The 20047-nt window shown below is 47.5% G+C and overlaps 1 protein-coding gene across 2 annotated transcripts in view; it reads right to left on the bottom strand.

The window, feature by feature from the left end:
* The window catches only part of RILP (Rab interacting lysosomal protein), a 259539-nt gene that overhangs the window by 42558 nt on the left and 196934 nt on the right, over window positions 1–20047 (bottom strand). For both annotated transcript variants that reach the window (XM_069615407.1, XM_069615409.1), the window contains 2 exons: window positions 13215–13337; window positions 12778–12861 (listed from right to left, as the gene is read on the bottom strand). In XM_069615407.1, the coding sequence (XP_069471508.1) occupies window positions 12778–12861; window positions 13215–13337 (207 nt within the window). The remainder of the gene's footprint in view (window positions 1–12777; window positions 12862–13214; window positions 13338–20047) is intronic.

Raw genomic sequence — 20047 nt, 5'->3', positions numbered from 1 at the left:
TCAAAAGTTCAAGCTTAATAATAATGTTCATTGTCTTATTGCAGCAAGCGCTAACGCTTATGTCTTTTTCCCCTTAGGGGCCGGGGTTCGGAATGCCGGAGATATGGCGCCGACCCAAAGTGAAACGTGCAGTTCCAGTAAATGACAGGTAAGTTCTGGATGAGCGTTCGGGTAATGTCTTTGCATTCGCTCATTCAATGTCTTTGTCTTTTTTCCCCATAGGGGCCGGTGTCCGGAATGCCAGGAAGCGGCAGGACCCGAAATGAAATGGGAATTACCAAACAGGTAAGTCTTAGAAGGAAACTGAGCTTTTCCTATTCCCTTCCTTCTCTCACCTTGTGTTCTGGTCTTTTTCTCTCTAGGCTCTGGGAAGTGGCTGCGGATCTGGATGATCGCTGCTGAAGATGGAGGTGCCCAGGAAAGGTGAGTGAAATGCAGCGCTGCAGCGATCGAAGCGAAATGCTTTTAAAATGATGTCTTCCCTTTCAGGATTGTCGGTGTGATGTCTCCGTGATGCTGCTTTAGCAGGTAAGGTCTTCTTTCTCTCCAATTCTCTCTTAGCAGGTGACCCAGGATGCTGACAGGCGTGGCTGAAGTCCAGAAGCAGGAGCTGACACGGTGAGCGTCCAGCTGCGAGGAGCAGAACAACGCGAAGCGCGAGTTGCTGATCGGGTGTGGTTTAAATAGCTTTGGAAGAAGTTCCAGGTATGTATCCTTCCACCGATCAGGTATGTATCCTTCCCCGACCACACCCAGGGAAAGTAGTCCCACAGGTAAAGTAGTTCCATTCAGGCCTCAAGAGGGCCTGGATGTAGCAGCATGGTCTGCATCAGGTAAGTGCACATTAAAACACTTGCACACATGTCTAGCTTTATGAGCCTGGCGCCTAAGGCGCCAGGACAGGAGTCCAACATGAGCCTGGCGCCTAAGGCGCCAGGACTAGGTCCAACGGGCCCCAGCTTGGGCCCGCTGGCACTTCCCTGGGGGAAATGATGCCTGCCTCTGGGGTTGCTGGGTCGGACCTGGCTCCTTGGAGGTAGGCATCATGACACTGAGTAGCTAGCCAACAGAGTGGTGTTGTTGGCTATTCGGGTGGAGAATGCAGCAGCAGTCGTGACCCTTTTTCCCAGTCCATTCAACTTTTTGCCCTCCTTATCAGGTGGTGCCTCCCCTGAAGACGGGGACACTTGCCCTCTTTCTAGTAGTCGTAACTACCAGGGAATCTGGAGTGGCATGCCCTTTAATGTACAGGGGGTCAGTAGGAGAAGAGCAAAACAACGTCTCTACCCTGGGATTAACCGACCTGGTCTGGGCTGGAGTTAACAATTAAGGCGCTAGACGCCTCTTAATAGCGTTCAGTAAAGGAATGGCCTGACTGGCAGGAGGCTTTTCCTTCAGTATGTCCTTTACAAAGTCTGAATCCTGCACAGCCTCCTGTGTGGCGATTTGAAAACTTTCTGCCGCCTTCTTTATGATGGTGTTGAACGCCATTTAATCATCCACAGGTGAGGCCTGACGGACTGGGGTGGTAGGAGGGGAATCCAAACACAGAGCATCAGAGTCCAGGGTAGGAGTAGGGGATGCCCAAGTTTGATTATAAAACTGGATGGCTGTCCTCCCAATTGTCCATGGGATCAGCAGGAACATGCATATGGTCCCCAAAGGAATCATCATCCTGTATATAGGTATTGGTAGGCACCTCGTAATCTGTAAGGTCAAAAACATTATGGTCATGAGGATCCTCAAAGGTCCTCTGAAACTTAGCCATAGGCGTTAAAGGAAGGTCCTCACGAGGCCTCTTGGGAGCAAACCGAATATTCAACAAAATTCTCCAGTCTGTTCATGCACCCCTCAAACTTCTCCCTGGTCCATGATGATGAACCAGAGGAGTCCAGGGGAGGAAAGGGATGTTCTTGACGAATTTCCTCTTTAGAACATCAAGATTTTTCTTGTAAAGTCTTGGATAAACACACAGGGCTCTCATTACTCTTTTAGAGGCTCTGGGCGAGGTGACTGAAAGACACTAGATGTGTCTTTCAGTCGTTCTTTCCGTTTCACCATTTGTTTTGATTGTTCCTTTTGTTTAACCGCCGAAGCGATCCTCACGATACTATCGCTGATGCTCCGGGTTTGGGAGAGGTGCAACGGTTGAGCCAGTGGCTGCGCGGTGGATTTCTACGCCACTGGGGCCTTAAGTGGTGTCGGGGCCTTCTTCTGAAGCATCTCGACGGCTGGGTGTGATTTGGTGCCATCGCCCTTACTTTTAGATTGCCCGGACGCATGCCGCTGTCGCGGGGAGGGCTGGCGATCATAAGGATCAGTGGGCACCGCCAGAGTATCCGACATGCCCAATGGTGCTTTGGAACGCTTCGACTGGACCACCAAAGCAGAAGCGTGGGTTGTGTGCTTAGTGTGGAAATCGGGTGCGTCCTGTCTCCGGGGTGCATCGTCCCCATAGCAGGACTCACATCTCGCCTATCGGGGCCTGGGACAGGCACTGCGGAATGATAGCTTTCCGCGTAAGGTCATGAAGTGGAGCCTTGGTCATCGCTAGTCCCTTCGTCACACTCAGCGGCTATGGTAGCGGGGACGGGGAATTACTTTTGGCCTGCGACATACTGTAGGCCGCCCACCTCTTCAAACAGCGCTCCCTAAGAGTCTTAGGCAGTAGGAGTTTACAGGCCGCCTCCTTGTGGTCGAGGGGAGGACAATTGTTGCACCGATGGTGCTCGTTTTACCACGGTTATTCGCTTTACAGGAAGGACAAAATCTAAATTGAGTCCTGTCAATAGCACAGGATCGTGCTAGCGACGACAAAACCAAGGGACCAAAGAGGGGAAACGGAAAGGCATTCTGGAAAAGAATATGACCACCCCGACCCCACTCTCCCTACTGTAAGGGCTGGCCAGAAGGCGCAGCCACGTGGTCGGCAGCGCCGAACGGATCAACAGCCGTCGAAATTCCGTCGTCAGCCGTCTTCGGCGGTGGCACAGGCATCAGCCGTCGAAGGGTGTGACATGAGAATAAACGACCGAAGGTCAAGAAATATAACAATAACTCAATGTTTTATGAAGAGCTCCGCATTAGGGTGGCCAGATAGCTGGGCATAAAAAAGGAATCCGAGGGACCGCGACGCGCAAGGGATTTTGGGTACACTACACGTCACGTTAGGGATAGTGTTACAGGCACGTCCATGTCGACGTCCCCTTTCGATTCTCGAAAGACAAGATGCAATACTCTCCAGTTACGACTGGATGTCGGACTATATGCACAGCATGTGATTCTATGCAGATTAACAAGCTCCATTGAGCTTCACTGGGTACTACAGAAATTTCATGGCAGACTATGGCACAATAGCTGCCCCTCTGACTGCTCTCAACTCCTAAGCAGCCCAAGAAGGTAGCTTGGCGTGAGGAGTGCAAGAAGGATTTCCAAGGCCTCGAGGATTCTCTTTACCAAGCCCCTGTCCTCAGGGCACCAGCCTATAAGAGAATTCATTTTGCAGACAGATGCCTCCAACACTGGGACTATCACAGCTAGATGAGAAAGGCTGGGATTATCCTCAGTTTTCCACCCCCTCATTTGCAGTGTCCTACAAGGCTCCTCTCTCTCTCCTTTCACATTTATGCTCGGCTCTTTACTGCCATGATTCATACTCTGGCTTTTCTTCCTATACATATGCTGACGATACTCAACTCATCCTTCATCACAATGGTCCAGACACCAATTTACTCTCTAGCTTTCCTCATGTATGCTTGCGATCTCTAACTGGAGGAGTACCAGCTACATGAAACGTAACCCCGATAAAGCATAAGTTTGGATCAAGAGCAATAATACCTCTTTGGACTCAGACTTTGGACACCTTCTCTACCCCCTTGCCCGCCAAATGCCACTGTAGTTAAAAGCCAGGAGATAAAATCTGATGATCAAATCATGCTCCTTCGCCAGATAAACCACTTTTCCTACTCTCTTTTTTTTTTTTTTAAACAAATTCCTCCAGTTTCTTTCCTTTCCGTCTACAATTTGTGCAGTCACCACTATGGTCCAGTCACCCTTAAACTACAGCAACTCTATCTTTGGCTTCCTTCCTAGTATCTCTCATCATTTTAAGACCATTTACAATGTAGCTGCGTGCCTCATTTTGGCCTTCATAACCAGGAAAACATCTCTCCTTTACTCAACCTTGAATAGCTGCCCATTAAACAAATAGTCCTCCGTAAATCGCGGTAACGCTCACTGTTCTTTCTATTCATGCAGACCTCTATTCCTCAGAGTTTTCTCACAATGCCCTTCACGCAATCTTTTTTCTTCTAACAATCTTTTCAAGATTCCACACTTCTGTCTCTGCAGCAAAGGCAACGACTCTCTCGCACTTCTTGCTGCCTCGACTTAGAACAGGTTAGTTCCCACTCTCTGTTTTGTGCCACCTCTTCTTCCGCCGTCATCTCAAAACCTGGCTATTCTCCCAGCTCACATAACCCCCTTACTTGGCCTGTGAACACATAGCGCCAAGCGACTATCTTGGAGGTATACAAGCACTCTACACTCAATTCTGGCCTGTGTTTTATGGCTTTAGCTTAGTTAAATTCTGGCCTGTGGTTTATGCATGTAGCTTAGTTCAATTCTGGCCTTTATTATGCATTTAGCCTAGTTCACACCTGGCTGTGTTTATGCAAACTATTGTGTCATTTGCGCTGGCCCCCCTCCCCTCTTATGTTCGTGATCTCTGTTTGCCTGTTGCTACCCCTCCCCCTGCTTGCCTAGTCTTCTCTTTCACCACACTCACCGTCTTCCCAGTTTCTTCTCTCACTTTCTTTCCTCTTTCCCCCCCTTCCTATATTATTGCACTTACTACATCCAAAATGTCATCTAACCTAGTACGATAGTAGCTCTTTGTTTTTCCTCCCAGTCCTTCTTGGTTTCTTCCTCCCCCTGCAGCACTACCTGAAATGTCGTCCGGCCTAGTACAATAGTCGCTTCTTTTGTTCCTCTCCTCCTCCCTCTTCCCACCCCCCGCCCCACCCTTCACCTCTTGTCAACTCTCCGGCTCTATCAGAAATGTCATCGGGCCTAGTACGATAGTTGCTTGTCTCACCTCCTACCCCCTCCTCATTTTTGTCATAGCTCTTTCTCCATCCGAAATGTCATCTGACTTACTACGATAGTAGCCGTCTGTCCTACTCCCCCCCTCCTCTCTTGTTCTTCCTCTCCCTCCAGCACTGCCTGAAATGTTGTCAGGCCTACTAGGATAGTCGCTTGTTTTGTTCCTCTCCTCCTCCCTCTTCCCCCCCGTCCCACAGCTTGTCAACTCTCCGGCTCCATCAGAAAAGTCATCAGGCCTAGTACAATAGTTGCTTGTCTGTCTCGCCCACCCCACCCCTCTGCCTTCATAATCATCTTTGTCATAGTTCTTGCACTATCTGAAATGTCGCCAGGCCTAGTAGGGTAGTTATTTCACAATCTAAATGTCTCAAGGCTTTGCAAGAATGTTCATTCTTTTTTCCCCTTGCTCCCTCCCTTGCCTTTAAGCACTTTGAAACACATTGTGTATAGGTGCTATATAAACAATCAATTCAATACCCGAACGTAACACGTGACAAAGGAAGAAGATGGATGTGACAAGGGAAAGACAGAACGGCTCCTTGTTGCCTCCCTACAATCAACATAGCACTTCCCAGGGAAGGTCCTTGGGTAGCTGGAAACAATGCAAAGGACTGGACCCAACATGAGCTACTAACGAAATGAAGGACTGGAACGGACATGAACGACTAATGAGATGACGGACTATAACAGAGACTGAAACTGAGTTGGTCTGCGACAAAGGACTAACGGAGGTGGTCTGCGACAAAGGACTAACAGAGGTGGTCTGTGTGAGAAACCAGAAGGTGTCATCTAGGTGGCCAGGACACGGCCATCACTTTTGGATGTAGTTACTGTAGGTGGACCAGTGCAGGAGCATCACCTGGCTGAGGGGTCTTCGGAGAGTGGGAGACCGGATGGTGAGACGGCGGTATCCCCTTCCCTGTAATACCATTACCCCCATCCTACCAGTCAGGATAATTAGGAACTCAGCCCCCCTTTCACAACACAAACACTTTCTCACAGACAGCCCGCTATGAGAGACAACGGACTAACACCTGAGCAATATAACCAATGTGTCCCAATACAATGGTCAAGCAATTACTGACCATTGTGCACACCTGACTTCCTTACACTTCTCCACATGGATAAAAGGCAGAGTACAAGAGCACACTCTGGGTGAGGCAAAACACACAAGAAAACAGCAGTTCCAAGATGGCAGTTTAACACGAGGAGAAAGACCGCAAAACTGAACGGGATCACACAGAGAGAAGTTCCCTTGACCTTTTTGACAAGGGCCGTTACTTTCATGAAGCCTCGAGAATAGAAAGCGCAAGACCAGGAAACCAGGCTGAGGAATCTGCATTGTGTGTCGAAGGTACCCGGGGCCCTACTGTGTCTATAATCAAGGCGGGGAGATCGCCAGCTGCTGTGGTACTGTCTTTGGCTCAAACAACAAAGCAGCATCAGTGAAATCAACACAGCCGGTGAGTTGGGGAGACAGATACAAGACCGGACTGTGTTGAAGCCAAGGTTGCAAGCGGCAATATTGTATGGCGAGCGCTGGGATGAACATTGTATGAAATGGGCGTGATAACCAACGCAAGTAAAGTTGAACTGCAGATGAGTGATTGAACTTTGAAACCGAGATATATGATACCTTTGACAGAGTGGTCTGGCACCGCATGTGTGCTCAATCGAAGGTCTCTGTAAGGTATCCAGCTGAGAATAGACAAAAGTGAAAGAGTGGCAAAGTAATATGAATCGAAGTGGTCCTGCAACGGGTCAAGCAAAATCCTGTGGACAATCGAAGGTCTTCGATGTTGTTACAGTAAAGAGTTGAAGACAAAATAGATAAAGTTGGTGCGAGCTCGGCAGAGGGAGACTAATTGAAGATTTTGTGTTCAAACGGATCTGAGCTTGGCAGGCAGAGGGGGATCCAGGGTGAACCGTGAATCATCCGAGAAATTGGATACATGGAAATCCTAAGAATATTGTGTACATGTGAAATGCAAACTTTGTGTTAAAGTGGATCTGAGCCCAGCGGTGGGGGGTCTGAGGTGAACAGTAAATCACTGGAGAAAAGTCTAAGCAGGAGAATACTAAAAGGAAAGGAGCTTTATTATTTGTTTGTTGCTTCAGGCCCTCTGAAAGAAGAGACTTTGAACGGCAAAGAGAATTTAGCACAGAAGGCATGATGTTGGGATCTTTAACTGCACCCTTGTGCTAAAGAAACCCTGGACTGTGCTAAGCTTCAGTGTGCCGCTTTATCCAATGCTGAAAATGTGGGAAAAGGAAGCCAACGGCTAGAATATTCGGACATATCATTTCTTGAACACTTTTCTTTTGCATAACATTGTTTCCCACACCATTTGTATTTAGAGGTAAGGATTAGCAATAGGTGTATTAGTATAGGCCTTTTTATTTTGTTAAGAGACCACTAGGACTGCGTTATTTGATGGTCATAGCTTTCTGCCATCTTTAGATTTAGGATTAGATAGGCGTTTTTTAAATGTAATTGAAGTTCAATTATCACCCTTGAACTGTGGTCACTTGTGTCTGTCTTATTGTTGATATCATGCCTTCCTTACATCTGCGACAAAGGACTAACAGAGAGGTGGCCTGCGCCAAAGAACCGCAATGGGGAAGGTGTGCGCCAAAGGACCGCAGTGGGGAAGGTCTGCGCCAAAGGACCGCAGTGGGGAAGGTCTGCGCCAAAGGACTAACGAAGGTGGTCTGCAATGAAGAGAAGAAAGGACAGTGACGAAGGACAAATGAAGGTCTGTGACTAAGGACTAGAACATAGGATAAAAAGTACAACAGAGGATAACAGACTGTCTTTGTTGCAAAACTGTAATCAAGACAAAGGACTTTAAACAGACAGTCTGCGATAAAGGACCAACAGAGACGAAAGACCGGACCAAACATGAACGACTAATGAGCCTAAGGACCGCACCCGACATGAATGACTAATGAGATGAAGGACTGGACAGGACATGAACGACTAATGAGACGACGGAATGTAACGGAGACTGTAACAGAGGTGGTCTGCGACAAAGGACTGATGGAGAAGGTCTGTGCCAAAGGAACAATGGAGAAGGTCTGCAATGAAGAGAAGAAAGGACATTGACAAAGGACAAATGATGAAGGTCTGGGACTAAGGACTGAAACAAGGGCCCCTTCTGCATTATGCCCGACTGCACACCATGTAGCAGAATAGCTATATCCCATTCAGTAATGAACTCGCTAAGCTTGGCTGTCCTAGACATCACCCGATTCCCTGCCCAACACCCTTCCTACCTTCCCTACCTCCTTTCTCCCACAGCGCATCAACAGACCATAGTACTAAAATGAGCATTACTTTAGGTAACACCCCACTCAGCCTAGTTACAGATGACCACTCTAACATCCAGAACCTGCGCAGCTCGATTGAACATTACCCTGCAGCCCACCCCAACCTCATGACCCGTAACGATAGACTAGGTTGGAGACTCCCTACCCTACTTAGCAAAATGACCACGAATCATTACTAAAATCACCAATAAAAACACCATTGCAAACTCTGTGCCACTTAAAGGAGCCTTACTCAATGTTAGATCCCTTGTGGCCCACCCCACGGAAATTGCAGACATCTGCTCAGCAGACCTGGATTTCCTGGCCACCACAGAAACTTGGCTCCATACTGCAGCAGGCCCCTCTCTATCTCTCGCAGTTCCAGACAACTACTCCATCCTCGGGGCCGACAGACTGGATGCCCGTGGAGGAGGTGTAGCACTCATTTTCAAATCCTCGCTTGACATTAGATCTGTGACCGCCCCTCCTTTAAAGTCCTGCGAATATCTATCCATAAAAATTCAAACCACCCCCAAGAATTCCATTACCTTGGATCTATTATACAGACCCCCTGGGCCCTTAGGTTCATTCGAGGAAGATATAACCACCCTCATAGCCGAAAAATCCAAACCTCTATCACAGAATATTATTCTTGGTGACTTCAACCTGGGCTACAATGACCCCCCATGACACTCCAGCATCCTCCCTCACCAATGTACTTGGTGAACACAACTACACTCAACTTAACACCTTACCCACACATCATAAAGGCAGAACCCTAGACTGGCTCGCTGCCCACAACTGCAACAACATATGCAGGGACCCACAACCACTGATATGGACCGACCACTTCCTACTCTCATTTGATATCAGTACTAATAACCCCCTCCACAGACAACACCCGCCAGCACCAGCATGGCTGACGAGAAACAAACAGAACATCACCGCTGAAGCCCTCATCCCACTGGTTCTACCCACCCTTAACATGATCCCCAACACATCAGACCCTAACCTACTAGTAGACACCTACAATAACGCCATGACCAACGCTATTGACCATGTTGCCCCACTAAAATTACGTAAAAGTAAATCTAAAACACACCTAAATTCCTGGTATACTCCAGAACTCAAAATACTAAGAAAAAATAAGTCCAAAATGGAAACTCTTTGGAAAAAGAATCCATCAGCGGAACATAAAGTCAATCTTACAAATGCATCTTCCCTTTATAAAAAAGAAATTATTCGCACAAAAAAAAGGAAGCCTACAACACAAGAATAAGTAATACTAGCTCCAGTACCAAAGAACTATTCACTATCCTGAAGGAGTTAGAAAACCCCAATCCACCGATGGATTCGTCTGTGAAGGACCAATCTTGGTGCACAAGTATCCAAGATGCCCTGGCAAACAAAATTACTGGCCTACAAACTAAAATCGAAAACAAAAGACTTCAACTCTCTAATAGTAGCCCCACCCTTAGCCCCCTCATGCCCAGCCCACCTACCACCCCTAACACCAACCAGGGCTTCACCTTCAAAAACGTAACCGCACTAGCAGTGCAAAAAATTATAACATCCCACAAACCATCAAACTGTAAAGGGGACAGCTGCCCTGCACAGATCATAAAAGATGCAGCAAGAGACCTCGCCCCCCCTTCATATCCAAGCTCATAAACGCATCTTTCTCCACTAATTCGGTACCCAACAATCTGAAACAATCATGGGTCCTCCCGCTACTAAAAAAACAGACTCTGAACCCCTCCATCCACACAAATTACAGGCCCGTCACAACTGTTCCCTTCCTGCTGAAAATTCTTGATAGAGTTGCTTACCTGCAAATTCAGCATTACCTAGAGTCTAACCAATTACTCGGATTGCGTCAGTCTGGCTTCCGGCCTCAGCATGGAACAGAAACTGCCCTTGTTGACCTTAAAAGCCAGATTGACAAAATTAAAGATAAGGGCAAGGCTGCCATCCTACTCCTCTTAGATCCCTCAGCGGGCTTCGACCTGGTTGACCACAAAATACTCTGTAACCACCTCTCCTCTGCCGCCCACTTCTCCCCCTCTGCTGTCACGTGGATACAGTCCTTCCTAGCCAACAGAACCATGAGGGTCTTCTCTCTGGAGGCAGCAGCAGACCCTATCCCTATTTCCTGCGGTGTCCCACAAGGATCATGTGTTTCACCTACCCTTTACAATATCTTTACAAAGCCCCTCTTTGATAAACTGGACCGCCTGGGTGTCACCTATACAAACTACGCGGATGACACCCAGATACTCCTCACTATCTCGGGCAACTACGATATTGATGTAGCCAGGATCAATGAAATCTTCTCCGTCATTCAGGCATGGATGGCCACACATGGCCTCTGCCTCAATGACGAGAAGACCGAACTGCTCATTGTTGGCTCGCCCAACAACCTACAAAAATTAAGCCCCAACTACTCTAACATCATAATCGATGGCAACACCATCCCGGTCGCCAAAATTGTGAAAACACTTGGCTTCTATCTTGATGCCAACCTTAACCTCACTAAACAAATTAACACAACTGCCTCAGCCACTGCATATACCGGAAAACTCATTAGAGCCTGTAAACCATTTCTCTCCCCCAACAGTTGCCTCATATTAGCCAAAGCCCTTATACAATCGAAACTAGATTATTGCAATACTTAGGTGCCAACCAAGCGATAATTAACAAGCTCTAAGTCCTTCAAAATAATGCGCTACGGGCAGCGCTAAATATCCCCAGACGTGAGCACATCTCGACCACCAGAACCACATGCAGATGGCTCACTATCCAACACAAAATTGACCTAAAAACACTTTGGCTGACGTACAAAGCTCTCAACAATCTAGCACCACCATACCTGACCAACAAACTCACCATGAAACCCTCCGTTAGAACCACGAGATCCTCCAACACCTTATGCCTAACAGTACCTAGATTTAACTCTAAAAGAGCCAGAGGCTCGAGCTTTACTGTCCTCGCCCCCCAACTTTGGAACTCCCTGCCAATGAGCATCAAATCCTCCAATTCCTTCCAGTCATTCAGGAAACTTGTCATTGGGGGGCTTCTGACAAATAGTCAACTTTGAAGTCAGACCTTGCTATATAATGTATTGACTGTTCATGCCTCACTTATGTCACAATTGGGTGCTATCACCCCCACTGCCTGTTTATAACTGCTATTTAAATTGCTCTAGCATCACTGTTTATTACCATGTACTGTGCCTTGTAACCTTGTACTAAGCGCCCCTATACTCCTGGGTCCGGAGCGCTATAGAAATAAAATAAACAAACAAACAAAGGATAAAAAAGTACAACAGAGGATGAGTGCAACAGCGGATAAATACTATGGCAGAAAAGAGCTGTGTCGAAGGAGAAGGAAGGATTGTAACGAAGGAGGATGGGGACAAAGACTCTGATGAATGACTGACAAAGGATGACTGGTGGACTGCCATGCAGGAGAACGGCTGCTTCTTAAAAACAACACATTCTCTTTTCTCTGTGGTAGTGCTTTGGCCACAAGCTGGCCCTCATGTTTCAAAACCAAAATCAGCAAGCTGGGATGCATACACTAAGCCTGGATACAAGACCACCAAGAAGCAAAAAGAAAGAAATTACAATGTATCCTTACACAGACATTAAAGCCTATGTACACAGGAACACATTGGAAGTTGGCTTTGTCAACTTGCTGCCAAAACTGAAAATAGAGCACCGTAGAAGGAGTCTGTTGAGAGACTGACAAAGAAGACACTCACGTGAGCAGTGCTGCCTGAAAAATATTGTTTGCGGCATAGGTCGTAGCTAAATGCTGGACCAAAAGGCAAACACACTGTAACATAAAACAGGGGACGGATGTAACGTGAAAGATAGGGAAAAAACAAGCTATGCAAAGAATACTCAGTTGAGAAAAACTGAAGACTAGTTTGGACTGGGGCGCTTGGCCAGAACTTATGAGAAGTTTGGAGGAAGGGTGAATGCAATACTGCAGTGATATCAGTATCACCACAAGCAGTATACAAGTTATTTGCTGCAGTGGCTTCAGCCACAATCTCCTCCTTAGTGCTGCTAATCCCAGGATTTACAGTTAGGGTGCAAGTGATTATTAAAGGTGGCACAGAGTCATTGCCTTATACACAGTACCCGCATCTAGCCATGCAACCCGTAAACTGTTCCATTCCCTTGAACTTTCACCACTTAAATCATCTTTTAATTATTCAACGTCTACAATACGAGTGAAACATTCTCATGGCGCCTTCAAGAAAAGAATGAAACCGTCCATTGATGTTTGTGCAATGTAACATCACTTGAATGAAGCGCTGCATATTTTTACAGCTTCAATTATCACATCAACACTTACAGTTTCCAGATCTTTGATTCTGGGAGTCCAGAGTCCACACAGTCCAGGTCCGGAGTCTGTGTCCATGCTCCATCTTCCTCATCACTGAAAAAAAATAACAGGATCAGGAAGCAACAGCAATCAACCTGAATTCCACCAAACATGAGACTCAGAGGAAGGCCAAAACTAGTCTCTCAGCAAACCCCTCCCTCACATCAAACCGCGAACCCGTCCTCCCTTCCAACCGCATATACCCATTTATCATTAATGGTTTTAATGCCCCATACATATTGCCCTGCATCGGTGTACTAATCAAGGTTCTCCGTTCCACTGCATCCGGCCTCTAGGGCCATTCAAGGGTTTCTTGCCTCGATTGTTTATTATCTTCTCTAGATTTACTGCCAGAGCACTTTACCTACTCCGCTCAACAAGTTCCCAAGACTAGCTGTTCCTCTTACCTACTACCGGACGTCTCCACGATTCCCAGCATTTTGGCTTTAATCTTTTTCCTTTGCCTCTTGATAGCAGATTTCATGCCATCCAGTAACAGTCCTGGGAAGCGCTCATCGCTTAGCAGCTCCCTGAAAGACAAGCCCCAGAGGGAAATTAGGAGTCACAGAAAATCCATGTATATCAAAACATTCATTAACAAGAAAGGCTATGTAATGTAAATGATCTTAAACAATTGCCGTTTACTGATAATGTATGAAAGAAGGATTCCTTCATACAAATGTGAGTGAGAGGAGAATCATCCATAATATAATGTAAGATATGGCGTTCCAACTGCCCTTTCACGTGTGCCACCTGCACACGCCTAGGAATCACCACAAGACCATTTGGCATACTCCTGTGCCACTTTACCCGGACTGTCATGATCACCACTGTGCTACCTCATCAAACAGTTCTGTTCAACTTTATGAACTTCACAGGACCACTATAGTCATTCTGCACACAACGGTGATAGTTACAGGGCAAGCCTAAATATATAACAAAGTGGTCCTGTATCGCGCACACTGCCATATTGGTTATCTTTTTGCAGGTCACCCCGCACAACAGGTCGTTAGTTTTTTAAATTGTTTTATTTGTATATGGTTTTATTAAACCTTTACAAAAAGTCTAAAAAGATAATAGATTTTACAGTACATACACAGTTCATACACAGCAAAAATGTACAGCAAGGCAGGATAAATATCAGCCATATAACAGTCATGTAGAGATAAGATAATGGCTTATTTAAACAGACCGATAAAACAGCAGAGAGAAAAAAAAAACAAGCCAAGAGACAAAAACGGGCAACTAATGGCAAGAATGATCTATGTACTTGTCTAGATTGGTCCAATTGAAGATTTAATATAAAGCCAGACAGTGCCAATCCCTCTCGCGTATTTTGAATACATAGGCAACGTTGCCATACCACCTCAGTAGGTAGGCCCAAATACAGAACCTTCAGTGCACTCAAACAAGAGTCTTAAGAGTATTAAGTTGCGTACAAAATTTAGCAGTTTCAGGGACTGACTGGCAAAATCTACAAAGGCTATCTTCCACCGCGATTTGTTTTCGATGCAATTTAATGTCCAATGTTGGAAGAATATTCCAGCGCAAGTTTAACAGTGTATGTCGAGGATTTAGATTTGGAAAAATGGTGAGTATCAGAGAGAGACCCCCTTTTCTTATGTTCATGTGAAAGATGGAGCATAGATTTATATGAGTGAAAACAGTCAATGGTGAGACACCAATCTTAGTCCTGCAATTTCTTTTGAGTTTTCATTGGATTGGTTCTTAGTTGTTCTAGATCAGAATCAATGTTATGAAGAATTGTTTCAAACGAGTTGCAGAAATTAGTTAAGAAGCCCGAATGTTTAATATTCTTTCCAACAAGTTCATATAAGGTGGTAAGTAGTGGGACCTTAAGTTTCGCATAAAGCGTAAGCATCCTCCAATGGACACGAGACTTTAGAGAAAGATAGCCTAATTCATACCGAATTGCAGCCAAAGGGACCGCATTTGGTAGGAGAAGAACCTGACTCCAAATTGCATCTTCGATCGCATCAAGTTTAGAGACGGTAGACACCGTACATAGCCAAGCCGTATGTCAGTTTGGAGGCTATTTTCCCTTCAAAGAAGAGAAGGGCAGGTTTAATCGAAAATTGACCGTATCTGTGGTCGATTGTAAGGATCTGGTTTCCCAGTGCCTTAGCTTTGTACAGGAGCATATCTATCTGCCTCTCGAGCCCCTACTTGCCCCCAACATAATAGCAAAGAAAGGTGAGGCAGTTGGAGGTGGATACCCTCGCCCCCCCCCCCGGATTCCAGGAATTGGTTATTTTCCTATGAGATCCTTTGGATAGGGCAAGGATTTTAGTTTGAGGGGTTGATGGTCAAGCCATTTAACTTGTCATAATTGGCAAAAACATCCAAAAGACGGTGGAGCGCCACCTTAGTTGAATCAAATAACAGAAAATCATCCGCATAAGCCAACCATACAATCCTAGCGGAACCCAGTCTTGGAGCTATTAAGCCCTCCTTATGTAAGTGTTCAGCTGCGTCAGAAACTTAATGGTTGAACACCCAAGGGGCTAAGACACACCCATGTCTAACCCCACAGAATGTACGAACAACAGCTGACATATCCCCCTTTTGGTTTAAGCGTATCCTAACACCAGTGCTGTTCTAAATCCCCTCCAAAAGACTCAATAATCCCCTTGGAAGGCCCCAGAATGCTAGTTTACGCCACAGCCTTTTGCGGTCACCGCAGTCAAAGGCTGCTGAGAGGTCCACAGAGGCCGCAAAAATAGGGCCCCTGTCGTTACTCCAGGCAGCATCCTGAATGCACTTAACCACAAGTCCGTTGATGTTAGTGGAATGAAAGTTACAGAAACCAGTTTGGAACGGACTCAGGGGATGGCACTTTTTTTCCCAGTCCTTGAGATGTGAAATACTAAGGCAGAAAAGATTTTACAATCTGCGTATATCAGCGCAATGGGCCTACATTTTTAGGGTCGGACCTGCTAACAGGTGGTTAGTGCAAATGAAGGGGGAAGGCAGATGTGATCTCAGAGGGGTTCATGCATGCTGGCCATTCATGTATGCATTCAGGGTGATCCAGAGTCCTTTGTGCTTGTATGATTTAAAGTAGTTAGTGGCAGTGGCACCTGGTTATTTTTCATCCAGCGGGGAGAGGCCATTGTTAGTCAATCCTAATGGAGCACAGGAGACCAGACAAATCTCTGGTCTCTTGAAGAGGGCATTGCGTGGTCTATAATAGAATTTAGAATCAAGACATCTGGAACACAAACCCTCGGTCACACAACTGGGTACCTATGCTTGCTTCTACTTCTTAATTTTGCTGTGCATTTGTAAGGTGCTTATACAACACGTAATTGTGTTTCAAATCGCCCACAGGGTAACAGGGAGGGAACATGGGAATGAAAATCAATTAAACCAATGAAAGAAAGAGGCGGACCTACCATGCCTTGTGAGAATTCAGAACGTGCAAGTGTAGAGAGAAGAGAAGGGAAGGGGGAGTGGGGGTAAGTGCTAGGGGTAACAGGAGGTGAGTGAGCAGCTGTAAGTGACTGGGTGACTGATCAGCTGTCAATAAGAGCAGGCCTGTGGTGACATAGGCCAGTGGGTGCTAAGGCAAGTGCTGGGAGCGCTGAAGGCGATTGGGTGTGGGAGGCCAGGGCCCAAAAGTACACACAAGGGACCTGGTCACCAATCTCAGCAATTGTGCGATTAGCAGAGAAGGGAGGAAGGGAAGAGGGAGCTTCCGGAATTTGAGGAGATCCGGCTCATGAAGAAGAGAAAAGGGGAGGCTGTTCCATAGGAGGGAACCTGCTGAGGAAAGATAAATATCGGCCCCCAGCTCTGTTTTTAGCAAAGCACTTTACACACAGTTGGTGCCAGAGGAACGTAAACATCTGGAGGGAGAATTTTAGTCAGAGCAAGTTGTAGATAGCGTTGTCCCCGGCCCCAGACAGCCTTATGGATGATGCAGAGAGATTTGAATTTGATCCTTTAGCTACTGGGAGCCAGTGGAGAGTTTTTAGAGCTGGAGAGATGCGGTCCCTGGGCTTGAGGCCATTGATACGTTTTGCATCCTTATTCTGGATTAGCTGGAGGGGTCGTAGAGAAGAAGAGGGTAGAATAAGGAAGAGGCTATTGCAGTAGTCTAGCCTGGAGAGAACCACAGCTCTAGAAACATTGAGTTTCTGGGGAAAAGTGAGGAAAGGGAGAATTTCTTTGAGGAAGAGTTGAAAGTGGGCCTTCGTGGCAAGGTCCTAAATGTGAGGTATGAACGAGGAGTCGAAGATGACTTCAAGGTATCTGGCTTCGGATGAAGAAGGGGGAGAGCCCATAGAGGATGGCCAAGTGAGGGGAAGAAGGAAGGAGCAGGAGTCCCAAAAGGAAGGATCTCAGTCTTGCTGGCATTGAGGCAGAGATCATTGGAAGTGCACCAGGACTAGATGGCAGATAGGCAGTCAGGAATGATGAAGTAAAGACAGGGTCATAGGGAAGATTGAAGAAAAGTTGTGTCTCATCTGCGTAACAGTGGAAGTTGGGGGAGAAGGTGGAAATTAGGTGTGCCAGTGAAGCAAGAAAGGTGTTAAAGAGCCAGGCGGAAAGGTCAGAGCTCTGGGGGAGACCGGAGGTGGAGATAGAGGTAAGGGAGGAGAAAGAGCCCAGAATAACCTGGGAGGGACAGTCAATAAGAAACAAGGTCAGCCATTCCAGTGCCCGCTCTGAGATATCCAGGGTATCATGGAGCCGTTTTATGAGGATGGAGTGGTTTGGTTGACCGCATCAAATGCAGAGGAGAGATCAAATGGAATGAGGACTGTCGGAGAGTTGGAATCAAGAGATGCAAGCAGTTTGGGGGCGCTGTTGCGCTTGATGGAAATGGCAGCCTGAGTGCCGAGCTCCGGACTGGGGAAAATCCTTCTGTAAAGATAACCATCTGGACGCAGCAAATCCTTCACACCTTGCTGCGACCTGGGAACAGACCTCCGCTGCTCATTCCTGCCAACTTTCAGCACCCAACATCTGGAGACTGCAGAGATACAGCCGTGAGCAGACCGGCGTGAGATACGCCTGATTCTCCCCGAACGGCGGCTCCAGGGAGCACGGCCTGTCCAGCTGTGTGGCGTGGTGGGCCTGCGGGGGGAGGGGCGACTCTGCCCTGATTGCGCGCCTGGTGGACATCTTACAGCCAGGTGTGCTCTATATATGCCGGAGCAGGATCGTATTACATGCTGTGGGGTGCTGCTGTGGGGGACAGACTGAGGACTACTGTGCCCCCACCTGCCTGGATTGTGGCACCGCTTCTAATCGATAGCCCGGCAGACTGACGCGGCAGGGGCTGGTGTGTCGCGGGAGGACCGTCGTGCTGCTGCGGAGCCCATACCGGTGTGCGGGTCACCCGGCCCCCCGCCGCCCGCTTCCTGCTGCTGTGGCTCCAGCGAGACCGGAGTGACGTTGGACACACGGTGGGTTGTGGGGTCTGGGCGACTTGCGCCTTCACTACGGCAGCACCTACACCAGCTGCCCTGGAGGCCCCTTGATCCTTTTCCTGCCCAGCTGGGAGGGGGATAACGCACAACAAACTTAAGCAGTGAAACACACCATTTGCTCCACGCATTCTACTAGGGGCAACCCCCATGGTCGGCTGATCAACCCCTTAGCTGAAGCTAGTGGGAACTGCCCTCCCCTGGCACCCACTGATACTAGTGACTGGCTGCCCCGAGCGGCGGAACTCAAGTCTCCCACTGTATAATACGCACCCCTGCCCTGACACTTGGCGGGAGGCAGCCTACAGGGTGGACTTTGTCTGTTGATACTACCCCCGGCACCCCCCCTGTGCACCTTTGGCCCCTGGGGCACTGCCTTTGGCGCACGGGATCCGCGTGGTGCTCCCCTTGGGTAACCCCGTGATACCACTGTCACAGGTCTGGATCAACAGAACTTTTAACGCCAGTAGCTAAATCGAAGCCATAGACATGTAGGGCGGAGACACAACCTCTTCTGGGTCACATCCACAAGCTCCAAGTTGCGTCAAAGACATAACTTGTCTGAGTGAGTCCACTACGGCCCTGGGAGATATCCGAACTGCCCGCCCTCAGCTAACCTGCTGCACTCAACCCAACAGCACTCCTGCACGCTCTAATCACCCACGCTTACCTATATTTCCAGGATCCTCCTTGGCTGACACCATGACTAAAGGGTCTGGTATGGGGAAAAAACAGAGCTCTTTAAGTATGTTCGCAAAAACTCTGTCTAAGTCAACAGGGGAAACGCTGGAGGACGTACCCACCACATCGGCCCCACCGGCCCCCGATGATTCGCAGAAGATGCTGGAGTATATTCGCGAAGGGTTCACAACTTTGCACATCAAACTTGATGATATGAACGGCACCATTTCATCCATCAAAGCACACATTGCGAAGACCGATGGCCGGGTGAACGAGACTGAAATGAGGGTGGGTGTCGCAGAGGATGAGCTAGGCTCTCTGCGGGCTACAGTCGCCTTGCTCTCCAATCGGGTACTAGAAGTGGAAAAAAAGAAAGATCTCGAATCTCAGTCAAGACGTAATAACCTGCGTATAGTCGGAGTGCCCGAGGACGTTATCAAGGAGCCCATCGAAGACTACGTGGAGCACATCCTTCTAACACTTCTGGAGTCGCTGAAACTTTCCCCACAATTTGCAGTGGAAAGAGCCCATCGGTCCTTATCTGCGAAGCCCAGACCTGGCGCGCCTCCATGTCCCATCATAGCCAGAATCTTAAATTTTCGGGATCGTGTAGCCCTCCTGAGGATGGCTAAAGTGAAGGGGTAGTTGCATGTTGGGGTCTCAAGGATCCATCTTTACCTGGACTTCTCTGTAGCAGTGCAACAGGAGCGCAAAACCTTTCTGGCAGCCAAAAAGAGACTCCGAGGCTTAGGGGTCAAACACTCCATGCTATACCCTATCAAGCTGAGAATTGAACACTCCAATCAGACGTTCTTTTTTACAATAAATTCATCGATGAACATTTCCTTGGTTGATTCTCCCCCCTGTGTTGCAGCTCTGATTATTGCTCTGTTTTTGCCAATTAAGCTCTTGACCGGTAATAGGCCCATACAGGGCCGTGCGCATAAGGTGTTTTGCGTTTCCCAAGAGTGCATTAATAGTTGAACTTGTTTCTATTGGTCTGCTGATCCTCAATCCATGTGTTCCTTCCTAGTCACACTAGTTCCCTTTGTGAGAACTGCAAATACCCTTATACGTCCCCCAGTCCGGAGCATTACCGCCAG

The sequence above is a fragment of the Ambystoma mexicanum genome, chromosome 9 (assembly GCF_040938575.1).
Source record: "Ambystoma mexicanum isolate Mex_15411 chromosome 9, UKY_AmexF1_1, whole genome shotgun sequence".
Classification (NCBI taxonomy): Eukaryota; Metazoa; Chordata; class Amphibia; order Caudata; family Ambystomatidae; genus Ambystoma; species Ambystoma mexicanum.
Note: the sequence above shows the minus strand (reverse complement) of the source record. Positions and strands in the feature narration are given on the sequence as shown.